Raw genomic sequence first — 23813 nt, forward strand, 5'->3', positions numbered from 1 at the left:
CCTATAGACTCATCCACAGTGTAACCTACAATAGACTACTTAACCTCAGTCTTCTCATGAGTAAAACAGGAATACTTCCCACTCCTATCCCATCCCAATGAACCTCTGATGAACAAATTAGAGAATGCTAACACAACGTTTTCAAGTTATTAGAAAACAATGTCATTCAACCATTTTTTTTCTCACATGCTGGTTAAAGACTCTCTATATAATATAATCCCAATGGTCAGTCATTGCCAGTAAAGAGTGAAAAAAGTTCATATCCCACAATTATCTCTCTGGAAGCAAGTTCTGGAAATAAAGAATTATAGGCATCTGCTGTATAAAAACATATTTCTAGCACAGAGATTTTTGTTCCCTTGTAAAAAAAAAAAAGAACACAATATACAATTCTGTCTACAATATTGCAAGGAAGCCATGACGAAGCAGATATTAGAAACTTAAATGGCTTAAAAAGCAGAACAGTTTCCACTATAATTCCTTGATAATTAAAAACTATAGCTGAGGAGAATGTGAAGAGTCTATAAAGTCTTCAAGATTAGAAAAAGAGTATCTAACATTTATTGACCAAATCTTAGAGAAAAACAAAATAACTGATTCCACCTTGAGTTTGAAAGAGATGAATCTAGGAGAGGTGAAAGAAAGCCCCATTTTATACAGGTAATTATAGAAAGGAACTCCTTTGTCTCAACTAGAAGAAGATAAGCTAAAAGAAATAATTTCAATAATTTATAGATGGCAGATCGTTAAGAACTTTTTCATAAAACTTGGGGATAACCGATTATCATCATAAACAATAGCTGTCAAAATCATGAAATACATGTAATGATGACCTTCAATAAAGTGCCCCAATGGTACTCCTTCTAGAATTAGGAGTTACAGATCTAACAACTATCTAGTGTTTAGTAGGGTCTCTCTCTCTTTTTTTTTTTTTTTTTTTTGATTCATGAAGAATTCTTTTCTTCTCAGATTGTTTCTATAAATGTACTATGTTGGCATTACCTGTTCTTCCAAACACTGTGATGAAGTACGAAGAAAGATGGTTTTATTTCTAAGATGGCAGTTATTTGCTTCATTTTTATGAGTAACTTTTGCTGAGGTAAAAATGTTTTCTGAAGAATCAGTTCCAAACACTCCCCTTTCGGACACAAGATCCTCTGAAATAAGAAGTTATGCACTATTAGAAAACATCCACAACACCCAGTCTGGTTTATTTTGTGTATATTGAGAAAGTTCCTTGCAACAAAAAAGAATACTTTTCAAAGAATTCTACAAACTGAACCCTTAAGGCATTAAGCACTCTGAACTGTTAAAACTGATTTCTAAAATTGGATAGAAAGATAACATTATGTCACTCAACATATATTTACTGAGTGCCTATTACATATCCAGCACTGTTCTTGGGCGATGTTAAAAAGTTAGTAAAATACAGTATTTGCAAGACTCTTAGATATGACCTATCCCATCTATTTCTAAATTTGAGGGATTTTTTCTTTATATGAAAGCAATTTATGGATGATTTTAGAAACCTTGTGAGGGAAAAAAAGTAAAATATGAAAATCACTCATAATCCTACAAGCCAGAAAGGCCATAACAAAGTTTTTTCAGTGGCTATCTAAAATTTTTTATGTATCCATGCACTTCTAAAAATCCAAATTCAATCATACTGTACACAACTCAACTTGCCAGCAGTATCTCTTTTCAGGTTATTGAATATTCCATGTAATTTTAGTAGTTATCAAGAACTCCTTTATATAAAATGTAAGATAGTTTATTTAACCAATTCCTTATTCTTGACTGTTTAAAATTATAAACATGAATATATTTGTACTAAATCCATGTACATTCATGATTATCTACTTAGGCTGAGGAGAGCATCTAAGAGTAATCCTAAATTAAGAGACTAAGACAATTATATCGTGATGCTATTAAAAGAAATGTGGGGGAAAATGAAATAATTTTGGTAAAAGATAATGAATCTAGCTTTGGCCATGTGGCATTTGAAGTGCCAGTTGAAACTGTAGTGGAAATGACCGAACAGCAGCTGCAAATGTAGGTTAAAATCTGGGAGAGATTTCACAGGAGGTAAATATCTGGTCATCAATTACACTGAGGTAATAGTTTAAGCCATAACATTATTTTTAATATTAATAGTAATATTAAAATTAATAATCAAGGTTAACATTCATTGAGTGTCTGGCACTCACCCTATTCTAATAAAAGGTGAAACAGTTTCCGTTTTCCCTGCTCAAAAGCATCTCATGAATCATTTCATTTAATCCTCAGAATACCACTAAAAGTAGACACTGTTACTATCCTCACTTCACAGATTAGAGAACTAAGGCCTGCAGAGAAAGAGTAACTCACTCAAGGCTATACAGATGGTTAAGCAGCAGAGTGGGGATCTGAACACTGCCTTCTGACTCTAGAACCTATCCTTCTAACCACTGTGCCTTGCTACCTGCGTTAGTGCAGCAAATGAAAAGAAAAGGTCTTTAGAGAATAGAAGAAAAAAGAAGCAGAAAGGGCAGGGGGTGGCGGGGAGCCAGAAAGGAGACAAAGAAAAATGGCTTACAATAGTCAAAGAAGAACTAAGGTGCAGGGTACATTCCAAAACTGAAACTTGCTTCTTCTGACAATAGCAAGTACAGGAACCTACGTCAATGATCACTAAAAGAGTGATAAAGGAATTCAGAAGAAGTCAAGTGGCAGAAATCAAGCCATTGTTGGACTGGGCAATCCTACTCCATCCCCTTCCTAGCCTCTACTATAAAAATGTTCCAGAGACCCAGCAATTGTTTTATCTGTGAGTTCCTTAGGAACATCCCTAACTGAAGGGGTTACAGATAGCCTAACCCAGCACAATGCCCATGTTTGTTTCCCTTGACCTGTCAGTGCATGGCATCAAAATCAGTGAGATTCATGTTGTTGTGATGATCACAGCCTGGTACAAATCCAATTAACATAATTTGTTTGCTTCTGAATACCCTATCATTGGTAGAATTAAGACTTGTGAGGATATGTTTAGGACATAACACAGATACACTGATAGGAAGCAGAGATAAGGTGACCTAATCTATAATACATAATTAATAAGCCAGAGAGGGAAAACACAAATATGAAATGCATCACACTCTCTTTAAAAAGGTCATATCCATAAATAACACCAGCTCAGGCCAGCTCTCTACTACTGCCTACTGCACCAGCACCAGTGACTTCGAACTAGTTACTAGCGGGAGAGGTGGCCCCTGCCTTTTGCCTCAACAAATCCTTGGAAATTCTGGTGTGAAGCACCCAACCTTGGCTTCTGTGGGTGGAGGGCTGGGGGGTGCTGAGCAAAGTGTGGGGAGGGTTGCTAAGAATATGCTGGAGTAACCAGCCCTATACAAGATGAGATAAATGAGGAAGAAATGGTCTTAGGCCTTAGTCTCCCTGACTTCTTCCACTTTTACAGCCACAGAGATGTCCTGAATCAGTCCTAGGGCAAAAAGCACTGGTAGCAGAGTAAAGCAAGATAGGCACAGAGACACTTGGAAATAGGAGTTAACTGAGGGATGAAAGGGTTCCTCAAACTTCATCGATGTTGAAAGGAAAGCAGACTTCCTGTGGCTACTGCCATGCCTTAGTGCCCTATTCTAATAAAAGGTGAAACAGTTTTCATTTTCCCTGCTCATCCTTTAAGTCAAGTATAACCTAAATCTAGTAATTACTAAGAAAATACTATGTACCCAGCACAACACTATTGTAATAATCTATTGACTTAAATACTTGAAAAGCACAGCAATGTCTGAAAATCAAAGATGTTCTACAAGGACGAGTTCTATTTGTTCTCACAATCACTCAGTGTACTCTCTACTATTTCCAGTAAAACACCCAGGTTATGTGACAGGTAACCAGATGAAACTCCTCTGAAATAAAGAACAAAATATAATGAAGTCTCGGCTTCTGATCCTGATGTTGGACTATTGTTGGGATCTCAGATCTCACAAAAGTTCTTTCACTCTTTTAAAAATTCTCCTTTTATAAACACAAAGTTTTCATTTTTAAAAGACTGGATGATGTAGAAAAGAACTTGTTCGCTCTCTGACAAAAGCTACAGTTTACGGCTCCTTTCTAAACTTCAAAATTGGTTTCACAAGAACATATGCTATATCCCTCCTAAGACCCAGAAGTGCTCCTTCTAAAGGTTTTTATCGTTGTTTTTAAAATCCAGCAAATAATAAATATCTTGGCACAATAAGAAAGGAAAAAAAAGTTATTTTTCAATATGATAATGTCAAATTGCAGATGCTGGCACAGCCCAGAATCCGAAGTGGCTGAAAGCCTGATTAGAGAGCCAGATGCCGCTTCCTATAGCCATCCTGGTGCAATCCAAAAGTGCCACCCAAGTGTTCGACTCATCTTCTTCTGTTTCTGTTTTTCATCAGGGTCCTCTTCCACCCTTTCATCTTATCCCTAATGTTTCTTGCTTTGAAATAAATGTCAGACATAATACGGTTTAGAAATCTAACAGCAATATTTCAGAGAACAAGTAGGTTATTGAGACCTGAAAAAGCGTTTCTTTGGGCATTTCTGAGTCAAAACTTCAATACAGATGAGACAAAAGTTTTTTTTCTAAAGGTTTTTCGAGGTTTCATTATTCTGAAGCAATGGAATTTCAATTTCCTTTTGATACCAAACAGAGAAGCTTCCAACAGATCTCCCTTACAAGGCCCCCCCTACACCTATAGGGTCTAATTTCAGACCAAAGAAAAAGGTTACACACCTTGAAAAGGTTGAAACTTTTGATGTCTTGATAAATTAAACACTAACCTCATATTGATTATATATCTTCCAGATAAAAGCCATTTTTTTAAACAACTCAATTTCAAAAGAAACTTTTTTAAAAATTCAAATTAATCTGTAAAAAAGCCAGACTAGTGCCCATGCAATGAGGAGCATTATCACACTTGCAGGAGAATTTTCACAGATCAGCACAACCAACATTAGAATTCACAACCAAATCTGCCAGCAAGCTCGGAGTGTCTGTTCTTCCACACTCTGGTCAATAGCAATATAAATCAAGAGCATGTTCTCAGTTGAGAGGAGATATTGAATATATTGCTAGAAGGAAAGAAAAATTCATGAGGGGACAATTCTGTGCAACACTAGGCAATTGCAAAAAGCCTTCTGCAAAGAGAATAGGGGATAAGCAATCATGCTGATAACAAGGTTGGGTACTCTGAAAGTCAGGGCGTGATTTTTGCATTATACTCCTTGCCTAGAGCAATGTTTCTCTGGACAATAATATTTGCTCTTGATTTGTCCAGCCAAGCTACTTCACTCCACTGCTTCTTGATCTCATGCTCCTTGGTATCTGGCCTCCCCTGGAGTGACAGTCGTTAGAACTAAATAAGCAATTTAAAAACCAATCAATCATAAATCAGAATAAATCCAAAGAAGCTAAATTCGCCTGACAAATGCTTTGTCTAAATTCCCTTTGCAGTGCTTTGAATTCCAACTGTTTTATGTTCCTCATTTGAAAGGGCACGGGGAGGAGAGGATTACCTCAGTCTGGCCAGTCAGGAATAACTGTGCTTTCCCCGAGGCTGGATGATAATTGACTCATTATTCACAGTCATAGCCATCAACCTGCCAAGGCACAAATGCACAACCCTGGCCTAGAAAAATGTGTGTGAAAAGCCCCAGATGAGAGACACAATGGCAGTAAGTTGAAATTTTTGAAATGTCCAGTGTTAGGCACTTACAGAGAGAAAAATATGAAGAGAGTGTAATGTTTCTGAAAGCTTATTTTCAGACAGAAAAAAATTCTGTGTGGTGGCTGAGTTACGGAGCTCATTCAATCCAAAAGTTATATTCTGGTCATCAACTATGTGCAAGGTGACAAAGATGGTTAACACTCAGTCCTTGTTGTCCTTACAGAGTTTACAAACTAGGAAGGTAAGCCATATATGCAAACCACCAAAATAGAAGGCACCGATGGCAGATGATATAAGGGAGGTACAAAGACAAAGAATGGTAAAATCATAATTGGTTTGGGAGAATCACAAAAGGCTTCACATAGGACTAAGGCATCTGAGCTGGGCTTTGAAAGACAGCTAAAATTTCAACAGGTGAGCACTGTGAAGAGGTCATTTTACACAGGGAAAATTCCCTGAGCAAGGCCCTCAATGTGGGAACGCACAAGGCCTGAGGAAGAATCGCCAATTATTCCAGGAAGATTTGGGGACACATGGATGGGGTATATTTGGAGGGCCTGACAAAAACTGTGCTTGACCCACATCCTGGGGAGTCACAATTAGAGCTGTACTCTAAGAAGACAAACGGACAGAATGGATCAAAGTGGTTCAGGTACTAGAGACAAGAAAGTGGAGCTACCATAGTAACCCAGGTGAGAAGGGGAGCTTCAGCTATGGTGGCAGTGGTGGGAACAGAAGAGATTTAGAAAAAAAAAAAAAAAGAGTTCGCAAGTGCGTTCTCTTTTGTTTTTAGAACAAAAATGAAGGCACTATCTCCAACTGATTATGTGTCCTCTCTCCAGATATCACAGAATCATCACGTTATCTTTCCACTGCAATCTGTACTATACTTTTACATATAATTTGGCATGCCCTTGATAACTTTTTTTTTAAACAATCTCTGTGATGGTGGGTGCAAATAACAGCATGACGGCAACCTGTCAAGTAGATAACAGTTTGGTGCTAAGAGGCCACACATACCCATCCCATAAAATGAGCTTACCTTCCCAACTGACTTAGTCAAGACCACAAAAGAGGTGGCCCACACTGGGAACAGATGCAGCATATTTGGGCATAGCCTCCCACAGCTCCAGAATTCCTAACAGAGCAACAGCTGCTGGTGACAATGTCAGCACAAGGGAGAATCTGTTACATCCAAGTTTGTTTCTTTTTGCACCACAACCCTTTTCTATGCTAAACTTACAAGTCTATGCATAATTGATTTATATTCTTAATAGGTAATATTTACAAACAAGTAGGATCCTCCTACTTCTTGAGCTAAACCCAGAATCACAAGGACACATGCTTATCTGGTGAAGAACCCAGGAAGGATCTAAGTATCCACGAACAATACCCCCACTTCCCCACAGCTTTACTGGGTATAATTTACACACCACAAAACTCGCTCATTTTAAGTGTACAATTCAATGATTTTTAGGAAGTATACAAAGTTGTACCACCATCACCACGATTCCATTTTTAGGTCATTCCATCACCCCAAAAAGGTGCCTGGAGCCCATTTGCAGTCACTCCCCATTCCTACTCTCAACCACAGGCAACCACTAATCTACTCTGTGTTGCTATGTATTTGTCTCTTCTAGACATTCTGTATCAATGGAATCTTATGATATGCGGTCTTTTGTGCCTGGCTTCTTTCCCTTAGCGTAACATTACTGAAGTTGGTCTGTTGGAGTGTATTAGTACTTCCCTTATTGTCAAATAGTCCATTGTATAAATAGTACCAAGTCTTATTTTTCCACTCACTAGTTGATGAAAATTTGGAGTGTTTCCACATTTTATACCCCCTTAATGATGATACTGAGTTTGACCTAAGGACTGTCATCACTAATCCAATTCCATGCTGTCCCATATGACAAAATAAAACCACAGGGTAACTATGCAGTTTAACTTCCCTCCACACCCAATGGAAGAAATGCTGATGCTCATTGAGGCTATAATTCTTTAATCACCTTATCTCCACCGTACCATCAGAGTCATAGGATCAGACCACTCTCTATCACATGGCCTGTTTTCTTCAAATTTATATGAAATTATCTGAAATTACCTTCCTAAATTGTTCATTGCCTGTTCCCACTAAAATGTATCCCTAAGAGGAGCAGGGATCTCACCATCAGGAACTTACTCACAGTTTCTGTAAAGTAAAATATTCATTCTCCACTCTAAAGGATGGGTAAGAATTAAGACTGAAACATAGATTGATATTCAGCCCTTCAACCAGGAAGTTTTACACTGAGAGTTCACCATGTGCTTAACACTCTGCTAGGCTGGAAGAGGAGTTAAGAAAATGATATGACACGGCCTCTGCCTATAAGAAACATATCATCTAGTCCCTTAAAATTTTTACTCATTCAAAGACACAACATTTTACACATCTTTCAGCTCACATTTCCATGTTTAAGAATGTATCCAAAGGAAATGATTAAGTACGTGGGTGAAGATTTCACTGCAAAGCCAAAAATGTCTGATTTATTCCCTTGAACATTTTTATTTAATTGAGGACATATGTTTTTGCAGATCTTTGAACCAGCATTTCCATGGGTGAAAATGTATCTAAAGGCCATAAATAAGAAGGGTACAAAAATGCTGGTACCAAAATCAATCAATAAATAAAGGCCAGAACCCTTGCAAGGACCTACAAACCTATCCATGCCCCATCTTTCCCTACCTCCATGCCCTCTAACCTCAGCTTCCACTCCTTTCACCTTTGCTCATGCAACTCCAGTCGCACTGGCCTCCTTGCTGGTCCTCAGCTGGGAAGGTGCTGCTATGACCTGGCCTCTGCACTCGCTGTTCCCTGGGCCTCAAATATCTGCAGACTCACCTCATTCCAGCTTTATTCAAATTGTACCTTCCCAGATCATCCTATATAAAACTGCAACCCTACATCCTCCTGCCAGCACTCATGATTCCCTATACCATGCTCTGGTTGTTTTCCCCCTTTCTAGAATACAAATTTCAGTTTCCCCCTTCTAGAATACAATTTCTCTGAAGGCAATGATCTTTGTGTCTTTTGTTCACTTCTGTAAGTAACATTTAGCACATAGTAGATATTCAACAAACATTTACCAAATGAATGAGGGTGTGCAATGCAGCATCATTTGTAATAGACAAAAATTAGAAATAATTCAAATCTCCAACAAAAAGAGAATGGCTAAACAAATATCCATGCAACTGAATACCAGGAAGTCATCAAAACACTGGTAAATAATATTTATTGCTATGAGGTGTTCATAATATAATGTTACATTAAAAAGCAAGTTGCTTCTTATCTGTAGAGTGGTGAGGGGAAAAAAGCAAGATACAAAAACTATGTGTAGTACAAGCCCACTTTTATAAAATAATTATAATAAATTTGCTGAATATATAAATGAATGAAAATATTAGGTTGAGCCCTTACAATAATTCAGGTACTATAAATATAAATAAATAAATATATTTATGTGCATTTTATATATTTTTATTTAATCCTAATAACAATGAGGTAAAAGTTATTATATCTATTTTACATATGATAAAACTGAAGCTCAGAAATGTTAAGTAAGTTTCCCAAGACCATCTAGTTAGAAAGTAAGAGTTTAGATTCAAATCTTGGTTGTCTCCAACTTCCATGTTCTTAACTAATAACTGAATACATATATACATATTAATAAACAGAAAAATTCAAAAAGGATGCATACAACCATGGTTTATCTATAGGACAATAGACTATGGCTTTATTAGTTAACTGCATATAAGTTTGCCTACATAAAAAAGACACCTAAAGTAACAACAGCTTAAACAAAATGGAAGTTTATTTCTCGCTCATGCAACAGTAAGAGATATAGACAATCCAAGGATAATATGATTGTTCTGCACAGTCATCTGACCCAGGCTTCTATCTTTCTACTCTGCCATGACTACAGCACCAACCTTCTCCACATGGTCCAGGATGACACACCCCCACACCCTTGTTCCAAGCAAGAGGATGAAGATAAGGAAGAATAAAGCACATACCTCACTCCTCTGTAATTAGCTAAGGCTGATTTCAGCTACCAGATCAAGGAAGCACAAAAAATAGAGCAGCTCAAACAAGAATTTTATTTCTCTCTCCTGTAACAGTTTAGGACAGGTGGGTATGCTTTGTTCCATGAAATGACCCAGGGATTCAGGCTGCTGGAGTTTTCTATTATCCTAAGCACATGGCCTCCATGTCTGGGTCTAAAGGAGTTGTTCTAATGATTCCCAATTTCCAGCCAGGAGGAAAAGGATAAAAAGAATATAGTGCATGTGTCTTAAGGATCTGACCCAGAAGTTGCACATACCAATTCCCCTCACATCTCATTGGCACAAACTTAGTCAAATGACCATACCCAGCTTCAAGGAAGACTGGGATGTAATCTTTATTCTGGCTGGCCATAGAGTAGCTAAAAATTCTACGGCTATAAAAAGAGCATGTTTATTGTTTTGCTGTGTGTGTGGGTGTGAGTGTGTGCATGGGTGTGTGGGTGTTGGTGCCTCTGAGTATTTTCTAATTTTTCTACTGTGAACAAAAAAACTAAAAACTATACTTATATTTGTAGAGGCAAAAAAGCATTTCTTCTAACGAAGTTTCTAATCCTCAATCTAGGGAGAATACCTACATGCATCTTCTTCCTTCTTAAAAAGTTTTTCCTGGAAATAATGAAGAAGGAGGAAAAATATATATACACACATAGATATACACACATATATATAATTTTACATTTTTTTCTATTGTAGGTCAAGATTCTCTTAATATTTAACTTTGATGTCCCTCTTTTAAATCACAAATAATTACCCTAATCATAAAATTCTACTCTTGTGTAAGTCTTTAAAACTACCAAGTACCTTTGTGCATGAAATATACAACAGAAAAGTTACCAGAAACAGGGAAATGATTGGAGGGGCATTTCCTGAAAGTACAGGCAATGAAATGCCTCCACAGCCTGGGTGGTCTCCCTAGTCTCTTGTCTGTGCACTTGCTAATGGCAAAACACTCACAAAGAACACAGTTCTGGCAGCAACAGACAGAAGTAGCAAGGACATTTCCCTGTGATGGAGTAGCTTTGACTTATAGGCACATGCACTATAATCCTTCAGACTTGGAACAGAACGTGTGCCGAACTAAAGCCCACCCTAAAATTCTGTAAGCTATAATATCCTAGCCTCTGTATCAGCAATCAGCAAGATCACAGTAAAATTATTCCTACAACCCATTATACTTTTTCACTGTCAAAATGCTTTCTAAATAATATACAATGGTGATATTCAACAAAAATGTCACATTTAAAGTAAAATAATTGTTCTTATGCTTTGAGTGGGGTGGGGAGTGTCACAATTTCATGAAAGCTATAGACCTTATTCACAGAAAAAATACCATATATACAAAAATGGGCACAAAATGTTGAAAAATTCATTTATCTCCCTAAACTCCTCCCTGATTTCATTTAGAGTAAGAAACTATTTCTCAAAGCTGGTCTGAAAGTCCAAGTTCCTGATCTGCACACTAGTAGAACTACTGAATCTTGGGGCAAGATCCCTAGAAATCTGCTTTTTAATAAGTACCTTCCCAGTCATTTGTATATAAGGTAAAATTCCCAAGTAAAGATTCCATGAAGTAAAATCTAACAATGATAATTAAAAAGAAGAATCTGATACTTTATCTTTTGTCAACGCATGTATATACATTTGCCTGATGATTATGTGTAGACATAGTATTGCGTCCATCCACCAGAGGCCAGTGTGGGATCATCCCCTGAATTGTACTCTTACACCATACAATATACCACGTACATGTATACAATACAATATGTACTACACATAGTTGGTTTTAACTACTTTAAGAAATGCGGTATAAACAACTAACACTGTAGACAATATTTTACATTTTTTATATTTACATTCAAGATTCCTTTCATATTTAACCTTGATGTTTTTCTCTTTCATATTAGAGAATTAGAACCCCTCATCATAAAACTTCACACATGAGTAAGTCTTTAAAATTTACCAAATACTTTCATGTGTATTTCATCCGATTCTTACCACAACCATTTGAGACATACCAAACAGGCAGAATCAGCCCTGATTTACAGATTGACAGAGTAAGTGACAGGCCTGTGATCTTAAGAAATTAGTATACGCCTGGGCTAGTACCCAGGTCTTCTGACTCCAAGGATAGAAGTGTCCCTTCCCATTACACTGGCCATGCCCATAACAAAATGAGAACTATAAAAGCAATATAGTAAATTATTTATAAAACTAAATATCTGCAATCTAAAAGATTTTCCTTCACCCTAAGATCATGCCCTATCGCCTACCTGCACAAAGTTGCATTTACTCAAGGCAACCTCTTTAACTCACCTACATTGGAGAAAGTTAGGAGTAATTTTTCTTTCTTTTTAAAAAAGTAAATACTTCTTAGAAGTTTTCAAACTCTCTAAAGTAGAATAACATCTGCTGAATACATTTGTAACAATATAGGACTCAGACTTTGGCATGTTGCATTAGAGCAGTTCAAGAGGAGACTTAAATTATACATGTCTTTCACATTCTCTCATTTTTTTTTTTTTCAGGAAACTCCAGGACAGCCTTCCCCCCACGCCCCCCCCCAAAAAAAATAAAGCTTAAAGTAAAATAAGAAGGAAAAAGTCTGAAAATTCACTGTTCTAATCATTTTTATTGTTATTTTATTAACTCATAGAGTATTTATTCAATCTAAAACTGAGACCCCAAAACCAATGGCAATATTCTGGATATGATGTTAATCAACACTAGGCAAACAGTTAATATTGCCTTACCAAATCAACCTCTAACTATACAATCTATAAACATATAGATTGCTATTCTGCCTTCACACATTTAGAGCATTTGGGAATCACACCATCCTTTATAAGCAGATTGCAGCAGGCATCACATATCAGCTGATGAATTTTTCTAGGGTAGGGACCCTGTTTTGTTCATCTGAGTATTCCCAGATTCTAGCTCAATGCTTAAAACACAGAAGGAACCGTCAATACCAAAATGACCTCAACATTAGCAAGAAGACCTGGATTGACACTATAATTAGGGACTAAACTCAACACTCAGAATTAGATGACTCCCTACAACCCCAGTTTTCTAAATAGTAGTTAATATACAATAAAATCGAATGCAAAAGGCAAGTCTGCAAAACACATGAAAATGGTATAATGATTCCTCTCTGTGCTAAGGATGCATGAACTGCAAGAAGAGTGAGCTGATGGGCGTCACTTAAATCTACCTCCTCTGGAACGAATCCAAATTAAGGGGAAAAAAAGACACTAAAAATCACAAACTAGACAGATTGTGGTTTGATTTTCATATAAGGATTTGGTTAAAATAAAGTTTCCTGTTTGTATCCCTTTGGGTTTAGCTGACCATTTCAAAGAAAATATTATTGTTTCATGGCTAAAAGAACATTTTGCTAAAACCATTCAGATCTGAAACATGCCCATTCAATTGAATCAAAGGACACAGTCTTATGATCACCTCAGTTTCAAGTGGAACAATTTACCCTTTTCCTTCAAGTAATGATACACTTAGCAACAAAGAATAAAAAATAATGTCTCAAGTTAAAGAGAAATGCATACAAAACAAATATGCACTCACTTAATACTGTTTAAGTTGGCTATTTAAAGATTGATAATGACCACCTTAAAAGTTTATTTAGCTATTAGTAGTTCTCTTCCATTCTGTAAAAGTTTAAAATCCCATTTGTCTACAAAAGTTCAACTCTCTAATTTATATGTACATATAAAATATATCAAATATATATAAATTGAAAAGATGTGTATCTTTCCAAGTAAATCAAACAATTTTATTCTTTTCAAAGAATCAAAGAAAATGATTATTTTATTTGTAGGAAAAATAAATATTTTTAATTCCCATGTCTTCACTGAGAAAGCATATTAGAAAAGATATTTATTGGAACAAAATACTATGCATTAAAAACACTGCCAAAAATAAATGTAATGATTATAATTCAAAATGCCATGCTCATTTAAATACATTTTCTTTCCTTATCCAATTATATGTAAACTACAGCAGTCACAAAAAACAAATGATTATCTATGGACCAAATATTCACGTTGAAATAAATGAATATGAATTATAACAACTTCAGCTGAAGGTTTATGCTAATATATCTAAAACAAAATGGCTTGATCAGCTCAAAATCTGTCATAATTTGAAAGGGGAAATTTCTTTCTGCAACTGAACCAGCAATTTTTTGTGTGTTTCATAATTTGTCAATTTGTTCCCTAAGTGTAGTGATTTAGTGATGACAAAAGAAATACAGAAACAAATGAAAATTGCTTAATTACAGCTTGCAGATGTTCCCCCAAAGAGAAAAAAACAGGTTAATGCTGCTGATGCTGTTTCTTCCACAAGACTCTGCTATAAATTAGTTCACTTCATTCAATATTTTTTTCCTTCAGTGTTCTATGTGATGTTTGATGTTATGTTGTGATAAAGAGATTACATACACATAGTTACTGAATTTATGATCAATATAAAACTATCAACATTTTTTCTTACCCTTTTATTCTTTTTGGTAATACTAAAAAACACATCAATAAAAAGCTTTAAAATAACACCGCTTCCTTACTCGCTCCCTTGCGATGCAAGATTAATTAATTTTTTTTTATTGCCTACTTTTATTAGCAAGTCCTTATGTCTTCTGCAAATTTCTCTCGAGGTGACATTATCCCCATGGCCTATGTCCCATGGCCTATGTCTTCAGTTAAAGTAAGTTTATTGCTATTTGCTGTGATATTTTCAATTATCTTCTCTTTACTGTTAAATTCACATTTGCAAAAGCGCTTCCCGAGTTGTCTTTTTTTTTTCTTAATGTGGCTAACGTTAAAAAGGAAACAGAAAGGCACTGCAAATGGCCTGTGAACTAAAAACACCACTCAATATTCAGTAGGGAATTAAATGACTGATAACAACAGCACAGAAAATGTGGCTTCAGTGCCACCTGGAAGCATAAAGCTGGTCAGTTCGTTTCCAACTTCCTCTGACAGGCAATCTGCCAGTTGCAAGGGTATCAAAACAATGTTAAGACCTCTGGTCTCTATCTAATACATGACAAAAAATAACTGCAAAAGGCTACACAGCAAGGATTATTTTTCTTGTTGTGTTTTCTTTTATGAGAGAAAGCTGTTTTTATGCTCTACTGAAATTCCTTTCCTGCTCTGAAGTTGGTAAGAGGGCCAGCTGCTTTCTCTATTTTTCTCTGTGGTATTTTTCTACAGCAGATTTTAAATTCATTCTTCAGATTGGGAAAAGCCTCTCTTTGTACCCTCATGGAAGTTTAAAGATGCATTGCTAATGTTCAAATTCAAAATAGCTTTGGGGACCAAGATGATATGTCAACTTCGGAAATGTGTTGTTTTATGTGCTGTCACCAGTTTCATTTTTAATTATATTTTTTAGAAGCTGTCAAGTATAAGTAGTGATATTCTTTTGGCTGAAATGACAACTCAAAATTTATCAGTCCAGAAGTGTAAACCAAATCCCAACCCAAGATTCTAAGCTCTTGACAGAATGAGTACTCAATAAGGAAAAAAAAAAAAAAAAAAAATTAAAAGACTCCTGAAATGAGAACTGTGTAACTTTGAAGAAGTCATTTGGCCTCTGTGGGCCTCAGTATCTCCCAGGCACAATACTTGTGATTCTTCCTTGACTCTTTCTTCTCCCTAATCCTCTGCCAGTCACCTGTTACTAAGCGCTGTCAGTCATTCCTTCACTGGCAGCGTCTCCTAGGCCCTTTTGCTTTCCATTTTCTCCCCCACTACCCTAGTCCAGACCTCCAGCGATGTACTTCTGCTTAGCCCCCGGCTAGTCTCCCTGACTCCAGATGTTTTCTCTACTTCCTCTTTGCTCTACCTTTCAAAATCACAAGCAGCGTGTATTACTGGGTTTTGATTGTTTGTTTGAAAATTCTACTATGGTTCCCAGTTACATAGTATATCAAAATCCAAACTTGAGCATCAATACATAGCCTCCTTTTCAGGCTCTCCTTTCTGTGCCATCCACTACATGTGGGTGTTCCTCAGGGTTGTACTCTAAGGCCCTCCTGTCTGCCTGCCTGTCATTCTGTATTCTCTTTTCTTTTCATTGCATTTTTTCAACCAATATTTAAGCATCTACTCATTCTGCCCCACCAGGCACTGCTTTAGATCCAAGTGTAAGAGTGGTGAAAACCCACGAGACACTAGCTGCATGGAGTTGATACTCTAGAGAAGACAGGGTAAGTGGATTTTGAGGTAGCACATCCATTCCTGTTGGCATATATTATCTACATAGCAGTGACCCCAGGTCTTGAGAAGAACTGCCCGATGCCCTAAGGAAGGCAGAGAACAAAGTGGTTCAGGGTGTGGGCTTTGAAATCACACTGACTAGGCCCATAGTCTAACTCCATCTCTTCTTATGAGGACAGCAGTCATATTGGGTTAGGGTCCACCCTTATGACCTCATTTAACCCTAATTATCTCTTTAAAGGCTTCATCTCCCAATACAGTCCACGTTGGGGGTTAGGGCTCCAACATGTAAATTTGGGAGGCACACAATTCAGTCCATAACAGCAAGTTACTTAACTTTATGCCTTGGTTTCCTCATCTGTAAGTTAAAAATAATAAAATGATAAAAATTAAAATGTAAGAAAAAACTCACTAGGTCATTATAATGATTAATGGAGATGATACATGTGAAGTGCTAAGCATTAATCCCTAGAACTTAATGCTATCAGTAGTAATATTAGACTTGTTTTGTAAGAGTCTCTCACTCACAGATGTTTCTGTGAGAGAGGTATAATTGTACAGAGGAGAGTCAGATGTCTGGAGTGTGAATCCTTGACCTGAACTCAGGCAAATTATTTAATCTACAATGACTTTCAGTTCCCTGAGCTATAAAAAGGAAGAATAATAGCTAATTCTTTGCATAATTGTGGCAATTAAATAAGTTACTCGAGACAAATACTTAGTAAATATATCCATAAGTGAATCTAAAATAAAGAGCACTAGACAGCCTCTGCCAACTCTATAATTTAAAAAGAAACATACTTTAAGCAATTATCTGGTATTTTAAAGCAGTACAGACAGTCCTGCTTTTTAACGGACTGCATTATCAGAATCTGTAGCCTAAATCAGTGTTTCTCAAAACTAGTGGTACATCAGAATCACCTAGAGAGCCTAGAGAATATAAAAATTTTAGACCCCTTGCTATAGTTTCATTTAATAAGCCAAAAGCCTGGAAATCTATACTTTTATAAAAGTCTGTCATCACAAAAGTCTTCCTGATATTCAGCCAAGTTTGAGAACTACTTGTCTATAGTAGAGCTGCTTACATATGTGGTTTTATGTTTTCAAGTAGACATGGTAAAAAATAAATATGCAAATAAAATGTAAAGTTAATTTTAATAATTTATTTTATTTAAATTAATTTTCTAAAATATTATTCAAATATAGTCAATATAAAAATATTAAGATATTTTACATTCTATTTTTATACAAGTCTCCAAAATCCAGTGTACGTTTATGCTTATGGCATGTCTCAATTCAGAGAGTAAATTTTCATCAGAAATATTTGATCTGTATTTAGATTTCATAAAATTTACATTTAAAAAAATGGATTCACCTACCCAAGTTGTTCCAAACACCTTTTAAAGTTTTCTAATAAACGAATACCAGTTTTTTTATTTAAATTTAAATTAATTTAAGGTAATTAAAATTTAAAATTCTGTTTCTGGATAGCACTAGCCATGTCTCCAATACTCAATAGTTGCATGTTGCTAGTAGCTACTGTGGTGGACAGTGCAGGCCTGTATGATCACGAATCATACGGTTACTACACCACTCATGAAATCTGTAATGCTGGAAAAGCACTGGCATCACTCCTTAAATAACTCAATGTGAATTAAGTAAATATAGATTAATTTCTCTATGATTATACAATATTAGTAAAATCTGAGAAAAACTGAACGCTATTCAGTGGTTTTGAAACCCTGAGAGTTTGGAACTATTAAAGGCCAGCCCTCCACCAATTTATAAAGCCACAGGCATACCATTTGTCCTGAACATTCAGACACACAATGTTCTACCTAATAGGAAAATCAATTCAAATATTAACAAATATGAAGAGAAAAAGGGAGGTTGAGTTGACAGGAATTTTTTTCAAAGATATGTTAAAAGAACAATAAAATGCTAAAAGCACAAAGTATTGCAAGTGAAATGAGAATAGCATAAAGAAAAACTAGGAATGAAATTACACATCAAAATGTGAAATAAAATCTTTGATCTACACAGAAGAAAACAGGTTAAAGTAGACAAATATGGCAGTGAATAGAAAGCTGTTATTATGTGGCAATATAAAAACTCTAGAATCACTTGGAAAGCTGGATGCTAGGCACGTGAGAGAGAGAGAAAGAGAGATTTGGAAATAACTACTGTAACTCCTAACAGTTACCATATGTAATAAAATGGAGTTGAAAAGATTTAATGTCAATTTCTAAGTCATTGGCTTCTTAATTATACAATTTCTGTGTGACAGCAACATAAGCAGTAATTACCACTCTAAAAGGTGGGAGCAAATGCTTCCCAAATGGGATCATGTTGTAATCCTGGTGTGGAAGGAAATTAAAAGAAATTGCCTTTTTCTTTCAGCATTTAGAAGCAACTCTAAACTTTACTAAAGCAAGGCTACATATTCGTCTTGAAGATGTATTGTTTAAAGGAGATAGAGATACATCAGTACTAAAATCAATGCAACCATGACCCAAAGAACCATCACTAGCGTAGGCATTTTAACATCTTTCAGTTTCAGCTCTTTTCTGTCAAACTTTCCTGGTTCTACTTAACGTCTTGAAGCCCAAGGCAAGTTTGGGTTCAGTAGTTATCCCAGACTCATCTCAAGCAGCCCCTCTGATGACTAGACTTTATTGCCCTCCCTCCAACCACAGGCTAGGTGGCCCTCCTATAAACTCTCAGTCTCCACTGTGATACTTACCATGCATTAGTCTAATTTCCTGCTTGCTTATTTATCTCTACCACTGGATTACGAGTGCTTGAGAACACAAACTATATTTTATTTCCTTTTTAATCTTCAGCACCTAAAATGATATCTGGACCATAACAAGACACTCACAGATTTAATGAATTAATGAATTAATAAAAAATCAAATGTAAGTATTTACATCAGTGTTTCTATAACCTAGAAAACATGATAGCAATATGACAGGCAAGAAGAAAGAATCCTTTTTTCCTTTTAAACAGATATTCTAGAAATTCCCATAAATTAGTTACATTCACAGAGAAACTGAGATACAAAAGATTGAAACTTAGCTGCTTATCTTTATCCACTATGTCAACAATATAACGATGTCTTTACCAACTATTAAAAAAAAATCTGCATGCTAATTTTCTAATACACATCTTACAATTTGATTTACCCTCCTGAACGGAAGATACTACTGAGAATTCACTCATAATTGGCCTTTTAAAACTAATAATTAATGTCTCTTTAAACATTTTGATAGAACATTGTCTTTACCACGTTAAAAACTTAGTTGCTCTAAAAGAGAAAAAACTACAAAACATGATCAACATAAATGTACTGTAGTGAGAATTATGCTATAATATTAACAGTTTCCAAATGTTTTCCAAGAGTCTGAGGCAGTAATGAGAATTTCTTTCAACAAGGCTATAATTTAATTTTTTCCAGAGAAATATTTTTAACAGGATTACTGACCCTTTTAACACTCTTGGAAAGAAAATGAATCCCCTAAGCATTCTGGTGTATAACTATTATAAAAATAAATAGAACAGTCAATCAGTGGAAATGGTAATGGACTTGAGAAACTAAACTTACTAAAGAAATGTACATAAGTATGCATGGTGATAACCACTTTAACAGAGAAAAGGCTCAGTGTATATCAACAAAACGACTAAACACATTGAGACAAATGAAGGGCCTGGAAAGAAGCAGGGAAAATGGGAATTTTGGAAATACAGCTTTAATGTCTTTCTTAAACAAAACTAACCACATTTACCTTGATCAATTCTGCTGGCTATCACTCAACTCTTAGGCCTGTCCCTAAGTCCTGGTTTCTCAGAAGGTATTTAAATGTTTCAAGGGAAAAAAGGACACTTACTGATTTAAGAGACATTTTTACACTCACAACTCTTTGTGCTTTAAGAGGAATTTTTTCAGGCCATTAGTTTATAATGTGCACTGGTGCCTAGGGATATTTTGAAAGACAAAAAGAAAAACAAAACTAGTATGCTTGAAGATGCAGTTTATGGGACCTGCATCATCATTTATTTCAGCTCAATTTGGGGCCCAAAACTGAACCCAAAATGGAAGTTATCACATCTACAACAGTTTCTTTCTCAGCATGCAATGATCATACTGGAATTTGAAAACAGAGTAAGACCCCTTTTCACAAAAGTAAATGTATTATAACCCCCTAAATATATCAAAGTCCTTGCAAAAAGTTTTTATTCTTCTAGGGTATAAAAATAAAGTCAGTCTTACAAATGATTTCCAAAATAATATGAATTATCAAAATGTCATTAGCATACCAAAATTCATTAATTCTGCCAATTTTACCCTTGTTTCCACCACCCCACCACAGCCATTCATACTGCTATGTTTAGGTCCAGAAAACACAAACTAAATCATCGGTCTCGAACAAAGCAGGTATCTTCCTAAACTCAGGTTCATAGACTAAAAGATAATTTAGTCATTCTCAAGATTCATTTGATCTACATATCACGTCCAAACAGATCATTCACAGTCAGTCCCAACGTTAACTAGCTAGTTCCTAAATTTTTCATCTCCACTAAGTATAAACAAAACCACCACATCTATGTTTTTTGTTTAAGTATAAACAAAACAGATATCAATTATATTATATCTTGCCTGATAAAAGAAACAGGTTAGAATCACGTTTTCTTTTCATTATAACTACTACACTTCTTTTATATTTATACATTATAACTATAATTTCATTATAACTACTACTCTTCTTTTACATTTCTTTGGGACACATGAATCATTACTCAAATCATGAAGTCTGGTATTTTAACAGTGTCATGACCTCAGAGATTATGGAACTCCCTGTTCTCGCCCTTGGGTACACATTAGAAACACCAGAGGAGGATTTATAAAATACGAATCCCTTGATCCTAGCTGAGCTTCAGAGTGGGCTCTGATATCGATACATTCTAAAAGCAAGTCAGGTGAGTCTAATGTGTAGCTAGGTAGAGAACCAATGGTCTCAAAAATGTGGATCAATGACCCAGAAAGGATCAAGGTTGAGAGCAAGCCGATGGCAATCTGAAGCAAAATCCAGAAGGAAGATAACAACTCAAATGCCTAGGGGCCCACTTGAATGAATGAAGCAGCCAATGTAAGCACACATTTTTAGACTGTGTGAGTACCAGAGAGCACGACAAACTAAGGAGCTCACTGGGCAAGAGCTCCTGAGCTCTAGCTGACATTGCCACGAGGAAGTAACAGATATTCTCACTGGATCGCACCCAAAAAAAAAACACAAATCAAGATTTTCATGTAAAATTACCCAACTTTCAAATGTTGGCTCAATTACTAAAACAATAACGCTGGATGAGGGAAACAAATAATGAAAAACACAACATGGGTTTGGCCTCATCTCACCCAGTCTAAAGGGTTGTTTCCGCTCTACAGAAAACAGGAGCAGCAGCAGCAGCATCACAACAGCCATACCAATACCTAACACTCAGTAAGTACTTACTATGTATTAGTCACTACGCTAAGAGTTTCACATGGATTATCTCAATTAACCTTTCTCAACCTTTGAGAGAAGTACTATTATTATTCCCCTTTTACTCAAAAACTACCTCCGCCCATGATCACATGGCCAGTAAGTGTGATCCCAGTTTCCAGAAGTGTGCAATGTAATCCATAGTCTATACTACGCTATTTCTCTTTGAAATTTTTTAAAATAGGCTTTTAACAACCTCCACTCTTTGCATTTGGCTTTCTTAAAAAATAAAAGGATTATACTAAATGATTTCTCAAGTCATTTTTAGTTATCAAATTCTGTGGCTCTGACACCATCACACAACTCTTGGATGTATGAAGACTAGTCTTTATATCATCAATAACATTAGGGCATTGGTCACGAGTGCCCTAGTAAGAATTACCTGATAAACGAATGGAATGAATGTTCACTAAATAGTCTTTCTTAAGAGGCAGCAAAAACATAAACTTATAATAAAATTATTTATCTCTATTGCTGCAGAAAGTTTACTTCTCCATTTTACCTTGTGAACGATGAGCAAAAGTGTTCAGAAATTCTTCATCATTTGTTTGCTCATGACAATTAAGGAATTTATCCAAGACTTCTTTGATTAACTGATCTTCATTCATTATTTCCAATCCTGACACATGGGCAGACATTTCTATTCACGAGGCCACAGTATCTGCAAGACAGAAAAATACCAGCTAGCGAGCAACAGGCAATACCAGCCCCTTTGAAAATATTCTGGATGGGTAGGTTGAAAAATCCCAAGGCTCCAAAAGAAGATCAAGATAGTTACTAGAGCAACGACCTCTAGTTCAAGAGATCAGAATTTTATTCATATCTTTGCTGCTGAATTGTTAATTATCACAATTTTATTTTTTTGCTTCAGTCTTCTCATTACTATCTTCTTAATTCATAAGAATATTGTCACCCAATTACACAATTAGAAATTCAAAGTCTTTCAAGGTAGGAGGAACTTTAAAGAGTACTCAACTAACCACCCATCCAATGACAATAGCTTAGTGACTTATTTAGCAGTTACTGTGTACCAGGTGCTGTTCTGAGTAATTTTTTTGGTTAATTATCATAACAGTCCTAGATAAGGTCACAGAGTCAATACGGAGAAGTGCCAGCTCAAGAAGTCTGATCCTAGAAACCATGCCTTTAAACACTTCACTATCCATCACTCTATTCACTGGGTGACCTGCCCTCCCCCTGCCAGCCCCCGCCTTCCCTACTATCGCTGACAAAAGTTGACTTGCCCGTGCATCAACACATCCAGGGACTGGTAACTCTGAACATTCCAAAAAAGCCTTTGCACAGCTCTGTTAAAAACTTTTTAAATTAAGCCTAAATCTGTCTCCCTGAACCCTACCCCAACTGGTTTCTGAGCCCCCAACGTTGTACTGAAAAATTTCAGTCTTTCTTATACATGACATCTTTTCAAATATTTGAACAAGGTTATACTGTCCTTTGTCAATCTGTCAATCTTCTGATTTCCTTAACCTCAATTCCAAAATACCAAAAAGCTCAGGAAAAAAAAAATTTCATAAGACAATGCCCAAATGCATTTGGGGGCAAGACCTGGTTGAATTAACATGAGAGTACTTACGGCTTTTATTCTACTCAGCATTACTATTCATATATTTCCCTGTAGAAATACCAGTGTGCTTGCATATAAGGTGCTTTCCCAGAACCAGCCTAGAGATTTTGTATAATATATGACACATGCACTGATTACCTTTCTAAACTCCAAAAAGTTCTGAATTCTGAAGCACATCTGACCCTGAGGGTTTAAATAAAGAATCGTGAAGCTACACATGCCTCACAAGATTACTATGAAAATTAAATGAGTACGCATGGCATCTCAAAAAATGTTAGCCAGGATGATGATGATGATGGATCAGTCTTAGGATTCTGTCCTTTGCCTACACAAAGACCTGTTATAACTGTGCCCACTCAACTCTGAAGGCAGTGATGTTATCTAAAGATAAATCAAGATAATTCCACATGTATTACAACCCCAGATAAAGCATGGAGTTGTAGAGGACTGAGTAAAAATTAAAAGTGTAGCTGGGTACCAACTTAAAACAAAAGAAACCATTTCAAGCTATTTGTACCTAAAAAAGTTAGATATATGAAAAAGCATTGGTTATGGCTTATGCACATTTACTTGTAACACTGCCAAGGCTTTAGCCATGCAAAGCTGAATAAATTGTGTTTGCAGTAGCTAGACAGTAAATAATGATAAGTAA

General features: G+C 36.0%; 1 protein-coding gene across 25 annotated transcripts in view; it reads right to left on the minus strand.

The window, feature by feature from the left end:
- The window catches only part of IFTAP (intraflagellar transport associated protein), a 59512-nt gene that overhangs the window by 23174 nt on the left and 12525 nt on the right, over positions 1-23813 (minus strand). For 13 of the 25 annotated variants that reach the window (XM_005578166.5, XM_065528313.2, XM_005578162.5 and 10 more), the window contains 2 exons: positions 22079-22237; positions 1003-1157 (listed from right to left, as the gene is read on the minus strand). The exons of 4 other annotated variants lie outside the window; for them this stretch is intronic. In XM_005578166.5, coding sequence (XP_005578223.2) covers positions 1003-1157; positions 22079-22214 — 291 coding nt within the window. In that variant the 5' untranslated portion in view covers positions 22215-22237. The remainder of the gene's footprint in view (positions 1-1002; positions 1158-22078; positions 22238-23813) is intronic. 8 more of the 25 variants (XM_074012567.1, XM_074012564.1, XM_074012560.1 and 5 more) reach the window with 1 other exon arrangement.

The sequence above is a fragment of the Macaca fascicularis genome, chromosome 14, assembly GCF_037993035.2.
Source record: "Macaca fascicularis isolate 582-1 chromosome 14, T2T-MFA8v1.1".
NCBI classification, from domain to species: domain Eukaryota; kingdom Metazoa; phylum Chordata; class Mammalia; order Primates; family Cercopithecidae; genus Macaca; species Macaca fascicularis.